The sequence below is a fragment of the Carassius gibelio genome, chromosome B20 (genome assembly GCF_023724105.1).
Source record: "Carassius gibelio isolate Cgi1373 ecotype wild population from Czech Republic chromosome B20, carGib1.2-hapl.c, whole genome shotgun sequence".
In the NCBI taxonomy this organism is placed as follows: Eukaryota; Metazoa; Chordata; class Actinopteri; order Cypriniformes; family Cyprinidae; genus Carassius; species Carassius gibelio.
In genome coordinates, this window is record NC_068415.1 from 4,876,308 (window position 1) to 4,887,696 (window position 11,389).

Consider the following 11,389-nt stretch of genomic DNA (forward strand, 5'->3'; position numbering starts at 1 on the left):
CTATAGAAGTTGGCGAACCCCAAGAACCGCTGCAACGCCCTCCGTGAGTCAGGGGTTGGCCACTCGGCCACGGCCCTTACCTTAGCGGAATCGGCCTTGATCCCCTCCGTCGAGATAATATGCCCCAGGAACGAAACCGACTTGGCATGGAACACGCACTTCTCCGCCTTGACGTACAGCTGGTTCTCCAGCAGCCGTTGTAGCACCTGACGGACATGTTGAGTGTGGACCTGCAATGAGGGAGAGAAGATGAGAATATCATCAAGGTACACAAAGACAAATCTGTTCACCATGTCTCTCAACACATCGTTCACCAGGGCCTGGAAGACAGCTGGGGCATTAGTAAGCCCAAAGGGTTGGACCCGGTATTCAAAGTGTCCCGTCGGGGTGTTAAATGCTGTCTTCCACTCATCCCCCTCACGTATACGGATCAAGTGGTAGGCATTACGGAGGTCTAGCTTGGTAAAGACCTTGGCTCCCTGTAACAACTCAAAGGCTGATGACATCAAAGGCAGAGGATACCGGTTTTTTACAGTGATGTCATTGAGGCCACGGTAGTCAATGCAGGGTCGCAGGGAGCCATCCTTCTTCTTAACAAAGAAGAACCCAGCCCCAGCAGGTGAGGAAGAGGGCCGGATGAGGCCGGCATTTAAGGAGTCCTGAATATACTTGTCCATGGCCTCTCTCTCAGGACTAGACAAGGAATACAAACGACCCTTGGGCGGAGAAGTGCCTGGGAGGAGGTTGATGGCACAGTCATACGGCCGATGAGGAGGCAGGGATGTGGCCCGGGACTTGCTGAAGACCTGACAAAGATCACGGTACCCCTCCGGGACCCCGGCAAGATCACCCTCCTCAACCTGAAAAACAGGAGACACAGAGCCAGGAGACAAAGCAGAACCAAGACAAGACGCAAGACATGACTGACTCCAAGAGAACACAGAATTGCCGGACCAATCCACATGAGGGTTGTGCTGCACCAGCCACGGGTGCCCAAGGACAACAGGAGCACCCGGGGAATCTAGGAGGTACAACTCAATTACCTCACAGTGATTGCCGGACACAGTCAAACTTACAGGGGTAGTGGAATGGGTGATGGAAGAGATGAGGAGACCATTTAGGGAGCGAACAGAAATAGGAGAAGGAAGAGGAATAGTAGGAATACCCCACCGTGCTGCAACAGAGGCATCCAGGAAGTTGCCCTCAGCACCAGAGTCAACAAGTGCAGAACAGGAATGAAAGGAGTCCTTGTGCTGAATCGAGACCTTTAACATGGTACGAGAGATGGGGGAGTCGACATGAGGAGTAGCACCCACCAGGATCCCCCGGACTACTGATGGGCTCTGGCTTTTAACGGGCACTGGATAGCTCGATGGCCCGGCTTCCCGCAGTACAGACACAGGCCCCGAGTCAGACGATCCTGCTTCTCTTTAGGGGTGAGGCGAAGACGCCCCACTTGCATAGGCTCAGGGTCTGTTGACGGTGACAAGGAGGTGGAAGCACTACTAGGAACGCCCTCCACGAGCATCCAGGGGGACTGAGCACCACGCCGCTGATGTCTACGCTGAAGGCGCCCCTCCACACGGAGGGCCAGATCCACAAGGATGTCAAGACTCTGCGGTAGATCTTGAGTGGCGATCTCATCCTGGATGTCATCATCCAAACCTTCCCGAAACCTTGCACGCAACGCTGCCTCATTCCAGTCACAGGAGGCTGCCAGAGTTCTGAACTGGATGGAGTAATCGGTGACTGATTGCCTGCCCTGGCTCAACCGCGCTAACTGGGCAGCTGCCTCATCGCCCTGAGCAGAGCGGTCAAACAGTTTGATCATCTCTGCCCTGAAGTCCTGGAAAGTGGCACAGAATGGAGCACGGGCATCCCACACAGCTGTTGCCCAGTCCCGGGCCTTTCCTTTCAAGAGGGTGATCACGAATGCGACTTGGGACTCCTCAGTAACATAGCGCCGAGGCTGGAGGGCGAAGACCAGAGAACATTGGGACAGAAAGGCACGGCAGGAGTTAGGGTCCCCATCATATGGCGGTGGACAATTGGCATGGGGTTCAGGCTCAGAACGAGTAGCCGATCTGCTGGCCAAGGCTTCAAGCTGGAGCCTCTGAATCTGGAGATTGAGGTCCGCTACCTGGGCTGTGAGGCCCTCAACCTCCCTAGAGGTGGTGGTCAACTGGCTGGAATGCTGTCCCAGAAGAATGCCTTGTTGACTGACTGCGACTCTTACTTGGTCTGCACCTGCTGAATCCATCTTGGTCAGACCGTTCTGTCAGGTATACGCGGGACTCAGATGCAGGTAACAGAGTTTATTAGCCCACACTGGGCAAACAGGAAAAAACAGAAGAATGGCAACTCCTCAGAGTAGAACAAAAGAGACCTCTCAGCGGGGACCAGTCCAAGCGTCTTCTGTGACGCAACGTCAGGTCTCATCCACCAGAGCGTCGTTGGGGGACGCAGCGTCAAGTCACACCAAAATCCCTGAAGGAAAGGACAGAGTGCAGAGAGGAGCTGGGGGTCAGGTCTCAGAAGATCCAAAAGAGAGGTGAGGCAGGGACCGGAGGCAGAACCAGTCTAGACTGATAAGAGCAGTACCCGGGGAAAGAACACGAATCCAAAAACACAACAAGGCAGGACTAGGCAGACAGGTTGAAACAATCACACTCGAAGCACAAAACAATCACAACGGTCTGACAAAAGACAGAGCACGAGAGGAACTAAAATAGAGGAGAGCTAATGAGGAAGGAGTGGCTACAGGTGTGACGGAACACAGGGAATTAAGGGTAACGAGTGGGAGGGGGAAGAAACACTGACAGCAGAGCACATGAGCTGTCAAAACAAAACCCATGTGTTCTGAGACTAGACACACAGACAACAAGACAAAAATATAGCAACACAGACCTAAGTCATGACAATTTATCATATCATTTTGAGAATACCTATTTTGGGTGGAAGCAGAAACTGTAAATTTCAAAATAATGTGCATTAAATAATAAATCTTTGATTATGAATATTTGAATTAACGTGTCCCCACACACTATTCAATGCAATTCTAGTGTTTATAAAGAACAGCAGAGTGAGCAAGTTTTTGGAAATTATAAGATTAAATTTATTTCAGTGAATAAAGTACCACATTTTCAGCTATCGTTTTGTTGTTATAGTGGCTAGACAAAATGTTATTTTATCCTTGCTTCTAGAAAATCCTCAATCTAACGTTACATGTTTTATAACAGCCTCTCATTTAATTTTAACTTGGCTTTACTATGTATCGTTAAAGGCCCTGTCCCAAATTTATTTATTTTTTATTGAATCACTCAAACTCAACATTTTACAGTAGCCAGGGGGTGAATACAAAAAAAGAGATACAAAATTACAATGAAATAGAAAAAAAATAAAATAAAATAAATAAAAACATGTAAATGTTGACATAAGCTACACTTAATAAACTAACAGCTTTCTTGTTTATTAATTTGTAAATAGATTTTAGATATTGTTTAAATTCTGGTTTTCAAAATGAGAAACAATGGTCGCAGTGAAAGTGAAACTTTGGCCCTGTCCCAAATGGAACACTTTCATGTGCACTTTCGCTAAATTCACTAACGAGCAAGCATCTGTCACTGTCACAGCCAAGACAAACACACACACACGCGGTCTTTATTTAACCTTCCTTCAGTGAACCAACTCATTATATTCATATCATAGAGTATGTAAAACACCTTTTCAAATTCAAGCTCGTTTGGCTTTCGTGATGTCATAGCAACGTGTGCACAAACGTGACGTCACTACCACGTCATAGGAATGGTGGACAACCGTAGCGTACGGAGCGGCAAGACCACTGTGAGAAACTTACGAGCTAAAGAGACAGTTTTTCGACACCATTCAAGCCTTATACTGGTAACAATCTGCAATTTTACAATCGGAATTATGAATCTGCTATACAGAAGTTATATGCTACGTGTTTGCTGTCATAACGGAGCGCAGTGCGCTTGCGTGCTCTCTACACTGTCCTTACGTAATTTTGGCGCACTGCTTTCATTTATTATGCTGCTTTTCATCCGTTTGGTACAGTGAATATGAATAGAATACTCAAAGCCTTTTTAAAGTTTAATAATCATTTAATTAAATAAAAACTACAGAAATTGGATTCAGCATATTATTGGTCCTTTCTGGTCAGCTGAAACATAATTTTACCTAGATTTACTGGACTGGTATGAAAGCCAATCAATGTGTTTTGAGAATGTGAGATCACACTGCACATGTCAATCTCACACAGAATGTCCTGCTCCATGCATTATTCAGGAAGCACTGATGCAGTGGTTACACTGACTTGCACCATCCCTTGTAACTTATATATGCCCGCTTATGTTTGTGTTGCAAGATGGACAATACAAGAAGTCATGATGAGAGATATTGATTCAAGAGAAAGGGTTCAAGATGACACATGGTACGCTATACACTGCTCTGTGTCCATTATCCATCCTCAAACATCATCATGTCAGTAACATTACATCATTACTGCATGTGCATAATTGGAGGAATCTAAAATTAATCACACTCTGATGCCTTTGTGAGCTCTTAGGTGTGAAGGGGCACAAAATGAGGAAGAGGAGGACGACGAAGAGGTGAGCCCTATTAGATCCAGTTTCTCTGTGGAGGACCTGCTTGATGAGGTGGAGAAGATCAGCAGTGTCGCCAGCAGCGGCAAAAAGGTCAGACACTTCATATGAGACTTCTTGTGGTTCTAAACATTCTGGTGGTTACCGTACATAAAAAATGTTGCTGTGACATCAATTTAATGACACTTTGAGAAGAAACTTCACCTGCAAAATAAAATAGCTGAAAATGTTCTCAATCTCAGACCTTCCAAGATGGAGAGTTTGTTTCTTCATCAGGAAATGTAGCATTGCATCACTTGCTCATCAATGGATCGTCTGCAGTGAATGGGTGCCGTCAGAATGAGAGGCTGATAAAAACATCATAATAATCCACACATGACTCTAGCTGATCAAAATCGGTCTTGCGAAGTAAAAAGTTGTTTGTTTTTATCAGCTGTTTGGACTCTCATTCTGACGGCACCTATTCAGTGCAGAGGATCCATTGGTGAACAAGTGTTGTAATGCTATACATTTCTCCAAATCTGTTCAGATGAACAAACAACCTCATCTACATCTTGGACTGAGAGTGAGTACATTTTCTGCTTTTGTTTTTATGTGAAATATTCACTATAGAGTCACTAGCATAACCAAAAAGAAATGCAAAAATAATCAGTTTTCAAGGATTCTTCATGCTTCTTACGAGTGTTTCATGGCCCAACTTTTTCAGGTGGAGATTGTAGTGAGACTGTGGAAAAATGGTTTCACGGTGAACGATGAAGATTTACGCAGTTACACTCTAGAAGAAAACCAAGAGTTCTTGGAGGCCATTAAAAGAGGGTGAGCAGTGTTGAGAATTGTCACGTTGTCAATACTATAGCAATTCAGATTCTACTTCTCGCTAAGGTATAAAATGCCCATTCTATTATTATTATTATTGCACATTTCCCCTCAAATGATAACATACAGACAGAATAATAATCTGTAATAATCTACATATCCTCTATTTAAAGTGAGCTGCCTCTTGAGCTTGAAGGAAGCGCTGAGGATGAAGAACTAGAAGTCAATGTGGAGGACATGAAAGATGAAGTTTATGTCCCAAAGAAAAAGACCTTTCACCCGTTTACAGGCCGAGGTTACAGACTGGGAAGGTATCAGATCCTCTCTGGCATATAGTGTTTTAAATTGGCCTGTAAAGTTTCACACCTGAACTTAAGTAAAGAAATGAAATGAAAGATTTTAGTAATTTATCTAGTTGTTCCTACAAACATCCACTAGGTGTCCTCGAAACATTTCTACTCTGTGATGGTTTGACTGTAAATGTGTCAAGGATTATCCAGATGTTAGTGTTAGTTCGTTGATCCTCTAATCACAATACTTGCAGTTCATTAGACAAATTTAAGCTTTTAACCATACTTCAGAAATGGATTAATTTACAGTTATTGTCCTCTGTAGCGTGGCTCCGCGAGTGGTGGCCAGGTCTCGGTCGATACATGAAGACTGTTCTGGTCCTCCTCTCCCAGCTGTGGAGCTGAATGAGGACCTCCCTGTGACCTCCCTCCAGATTTGGCTGGCAGACGGTCAGCGTCTCGTGCAGAGGTTTAACCTGTGCCATCGGTGAGTATCATATGCTGCTAGAAGGTGAATCTCTTAAAAACACATCTGGGTTATATTTCCCCCTAAAGAAAGAAAAAAGCTCAAAAGTGTGTGTCATTTTTGCAGCCTTAAATGTTTCACAATTAAATAAATTGATTTTAAAAAGAGTTAAAGTAACTGTTTACAATGTATAAAAATTTAATAAATGTTTTTATGATATTTAAATTTATAATAATTTATAATATTTTAATATAACTTATGTAATATTATGATATAGAAGTATTATATGTGTGTGTGTGCTGTGTATATTTATTATGTATATATAAATACACATATATATATATACAATATATATATATGTATGTATATATATATATATATATATATATATATATATATATATATATATATTAAATAGTTTATATGATTATAAATATATACATATAAATATTTTCTAAATATATGCTGTATGTGTGTGTATTTATATATACATAATAAATATACACAGTACATACATACATATTATGTAAACAAAAACTTTTATTTTGGATTCGATTAATTGCGATTAATCATTTGACAGCACTTATTTATATATATGGCAGTGACTGCAAACAATACATGTTTTAAAGGGTTAGTTCACCCAAATATTCAAATTATGGCATTAATGTCTCACCCTCATGTCATTCCAAACCTGTCGGACCTCTGTTCATCTTCGGAACACAGTTTAAGATATTTTAGATTTAGTCTGAGAGCTTCTGTCCCTCCATTGAAAGTGTGTGTATGGTATACTGTCCATGTCCAGAAAGGTTAGAAAAACATCATCAAAGTAGTCCATGTGACATAAGGGTGTCAGTTAGAATTCTTTGAAGTATCGAAAATACATTCCCGGAGTAATTAATGTACTCAAACAGTACACTGACTGAACTGCTGTGAAGAGAGAACTGAAGATGAACACAGAGCCGAGCCAGATAACGAACGACAGATTGACTAGTTCTCGAGTCAAGATCAGGTTGCATCGGTTTTCGGATCACCAGTAGTTATGGGAAGTTCGGTTCTTTTCTAAACCGCTTCTTTCGGACAGTTAGATTTAAAAAACTAGTTGAAGAAAACGTTTCACCGGTTCTTTTGCGCTCGGCGTAATGACGTCATTGGAGATGATTGCCCTTGATTCAAGCCTTCGGTTTACCCGCGCTCATAACACTAGCACAGAATCAGTTCAGAATCAATCACCAAAAGAATCAGTTCGGTTCAGACGCTCTGTGTGTCAGTCTGCTTCACGCTGAATCACACATGCACAGTATCATCAGCTCCTCGGATCTCGAATCCGACAGAAACGGATCTTGACTCGAGAACAGGTCAATTGTTCGTTCGTTATCTGGCTCGGCTCGGTGTTCATCTTCCGTTCTCTCTTCACAGCAGTTCAGTCAATGTACTGTTTGAGTGCATGAATTACTCCAGGATATTGGTTTGTTTGAACTCAGAAGAAGTGTCAGCCACATTAAAAAAGTTAACAGCTTAAGTCATTTGTGGAGTTTCAAACGATTCAGTTCGATTTGGTGAACTGGTTCAAGAATATCCGGTTACATCGAGTGATTCGTTCGAGAACCAAATATCACTACACTTGAACGCGCTCACAACAGATACGGAGGAGAAGACAATGCTGAATAAAGTAGTGTAGTTTTTGTTATTTTTTGACCAAAATGTATCTTCGATGCTTCAAAAAATTCTCAAAGCATATGGACTACTTTGATGATGTTTTTCTTACCTTTCTGGACATGGACAGTATACCGTACACACAGCTTCAATGGAGGGACTGAGAGCTCTCGGACTAAATCTAAAATATCTTAAACTCTCTCACGAGGTCTCAAGAAGGTCTTTGGGTGAACTAACCCTTTAAGAAAATGTTTATTTTCCACACGCCATTAATATACTTGAGCCAACCATTTGTACTATTAAATAACTGTTTGGTATAAATGCATAGAAAAAATTTTTGGTTTGTACTTTGAAAACTGAATATGCATTCTTTAGTGTACTGTGCTTTTATAAACTGGACACAGCTAAGGTTACAGGACTTAGACATGATTATGCCTGAATGTTCTTATTGTATTGTCCACCCTGGGCATGTTGTGGTGCTCCAGTTTTGAAATCCTACCCTCAAAAGCTCTTACATAATTCTCCTTCATCATTTATGTAATGCAAGCTCACAAGGTAAAATGGAAGAATCGTAAGCTGCAACTTTGCAGCAGATCAAATCAGATTACGCTGGATTTAACGTTTGCGTCACCACATGTAAGGATTTCATGCCTCTGACTTGAACATGATTGCTAAGATGCTGCTGCAAAGCTCCCTGGGAAGATGCATTCATGTTGGCCTTTGTGTAATTGTTCCAGGATCAGTGATGTGCAGCATTTTGTGGAGCGGGCTCAGAGAATGGATGCTCCGTTCATCCTGACTACATCCCTGCCGTTCCGAGAGCTGAGAGATGAGGGTCAGAGTTTGGAGGAAGCCGATTTAGCAAATGCTGTCATCGTTCAGAGGCCTATCGACACACAAGCTGCTTTTGGTCACTCCTGACTGTTCCTGCTTGCACCAGAGACCCAGATTTATTGGTCCCACACGTTTGAGAGACATTTCATAAATCCTTCGCTCTTATAGGAGTGGATCACCTAAAAATGAAAACTGACTCACCTTCAGGCCATCCAAGATGTAGATGAGTTGTTTCTTCATGCGAAAAGATTTGGAGAAATTTAGCATCGCATCACTTGCTCACAAATGGATCTTCAGATGTCTTATCTGAGTCAGGAGAGAAATATGCACACATCAGGCACTGTTTATAGGCTTAGACTGTTCTAAACAAATATGTTAGTGGATTTTGATGTGAGAGGGCGAAAGAGAAAAACAATTATTATGGATTTGTATTTTGTCCAAAAACAACAGTTTAAAGTTAAAATGCCTTAATTAATGATGATTATTTTATTATTTCTTTTGCAAACATGCAGCTTTTCACTTCATAAGATATTTATTGATATTGATTGATTGGAGTGGTGTGGACTACTTGTGAATTACTGTGAAGTTGTTATCAGCTGTTTGGACTCTCATTCTGACGGCACCCATTCACTGCTGAGGATCCATTGGTGAGCAAGTGATGTAATGCTAAATTTCTCCAAATCTGTGCCCATGAAGAAACAAACTCATCTACATCTTTGATGGCCTGAGGGTGAGGATATGTTTAATTGTTTTTTAAACCATAAAGGCCGGTGTTTTTCGTTTTTCTATTTCCATTTAATTTTGAAAACCCTTCTTAAGACATTATAGATCAGTTGACTCACTCAGTGACCCAGGTACAGCAAGTTCGCCGGATTAAAAGATAAACAGTGAATAACAATCTACATTTCAGTCAAAATGAGTGGCTGATTAAAAATGGTAAATTATGACAGAGATATCATATTTGGGTGAATTATTCTTTTAAAGTTTTATTTTGATTTCTTTCACAGTTGGATGCGTTGGCCTTTTCTGATGCAATGCAGTATGCACAAGCCAAGTCTTTTAACCTTCACTGCTATACATGTTTACACAGATCAATGAAGAATTCAGATCATGGAAGCTGAAGCATGATGCTTAATGGAGTTGTGTTCGATCATCTGTGCTCGTATGTCTTACTGTGAACCGTTAAGTTATAAATGTCAAATGTTTTATGCACTTTGCCTAAGACAGAGGCTCTGTTATAAAGACCTCTGCTTGCAATAAACCTACTGAAGATATGCTGATTCCTTTTCTCATTTCAAAGGGGGGTAAATGGGTTCCAATGTGTTTTAAGTGCTCACAGAGAGTACTTTAAGATAATTTTTGATCAGTATGCTGCTTTTTCTTCTGACATATTACTTTTAAATATTTTAGAAGTGCATTTGTAAACATATAGTTTAAATGTCTTTATCAGTTTTTGGGTAGTTTTAGATCCACTGTCAATGCAATTTTAGTCAAAGCATTTTCATCACTATTAATCATTCAAGGAATTAGTGTAACTAGTTGTTCCATATGAATCTCTGTACTTTTAAACATCCTGTTCATTTCCACATCTTGTTTACTGTTGCACAAAATGTTGGAAATGCGTTTACATGTAATGCTAACCATATGGTTGGTTTCCTGGCCAGTGGGCTGAATGTCAGGAATTTCTGGAGTAATATTAAGGATGATATGACTGTTTTGACCAGGTCTATTTATTAATCTTTTAATTAACTTTATGGCAAGTGTATACCTGGGAGTTTGTGAGCAGTTAATAAATAAATATGTATTTTTAATCATGGTTTTTTTTTTGTGGTTTATGCATAAAACGTCTGTCAAAAACAATACTGTGAAAATATTTTCACAATTTAAAATAACTCTTTAAAATGCTGTTCTTTTGAACTATCTATTCATTTAAGAATTCTGAAAAACAACTGTTTACAACTTTTGACAATAGCCTAATAGGAAATGTTCCTAGTATTTTTTATTTTAAATCAACCTATTAGAATTATTTGTAGAGACTGGAGTAATGATGCTGAAAATTCAGCTTTGCATCACGGGAATAAATTGCATTTTAAAATAGATTCAAACGGAAAACGGTTATTTTACTTTGTAAATACATTTCACAATATTACTGTTTTGTATCAAATAAATGCAGCCTTTGTGCAATGCCATGCCACTACAACTTAGATTTAAAATGCCTGCATGCTTATTATTTGATTTATTTACTACAGTAGATCTAGGATCCTGTGAGTTGTGTTTGCTGTCCTGTAGGGGGCGCACGTGTGTGTTTGTAATTACATCTATTGAACGTGCTGCAGAAGCTGATAGTTCACCGCATCACTCAGTCAGGTTAGATAACATCTATCTATCTATCTATCTATCTATCTATCTATCTATCTATCTATCTATCTATCTATCTATCTATCTATCTATCTATCTATCTATCTATCTATCTATCTATCTATCTATCTATCTATCTATATCTGTATCTAATAACATAGGGTATTACCATACGTTTCGTTAGTCAACGTGTAATGATTTATTCAAATTAAAATGTCACTTGGTCATGTTAAAAATGCTTGGATAATTTTATTTATTATTTTATTTTTTACATTATATTCAAGGTGTTTCTGATGGAAAAGTGAACGTTTTGTTTTGTGATATACTAATTATATATTCAGCACATGCAA

The 11,389-nt window shown here is 40.4% G+C and overlaps 1 protein-coding gene across 2 annotated transcripts; it reads left to right on the forward strand.

The window, feature by feature from the left end:
• The first annotated feature begins 3,777 nt into the window (after positions 1-3,777).
• ubxn2a (UBX domain protein 2A) lies at positions 3,778-9,955 on the forward strand. Of its 2 annotated transcripts, none has more exons than XM_052585779.1 (7): positions 3,778-3,900; positions 4,385-4,450; positions 4,586-4,715; positions 5,329-5,438; positions 5,612-5,749; positions 6,054-6,215; positions 8,585-9,955. In XM_052585779.1, the coding sequence occupies exons 2-7, from the start codon at positions 4,404-4,406 to the stop codon at positions 8,766-8,768; spliced, it is 771 nt and encodes a 256-aa protein (XP_052441739.1). In that variant the 5' UTR covers positions 3,778-3,900; positions 4,385-4,403; the 3' UTR covers positions 8,769-9,955. The 2 variants fall into 2 exon arrangements, with proteins under 2 accessions (XP_052441739.1, XP_052441740.1); XM_052585780.1 differs by having other exon boundaries at positions 3,817-3,900; positions 4,579-4,715.
• The last annotated feature ends 1,434 nt before the right edge of the window (positions 9,956-11,389 follow it).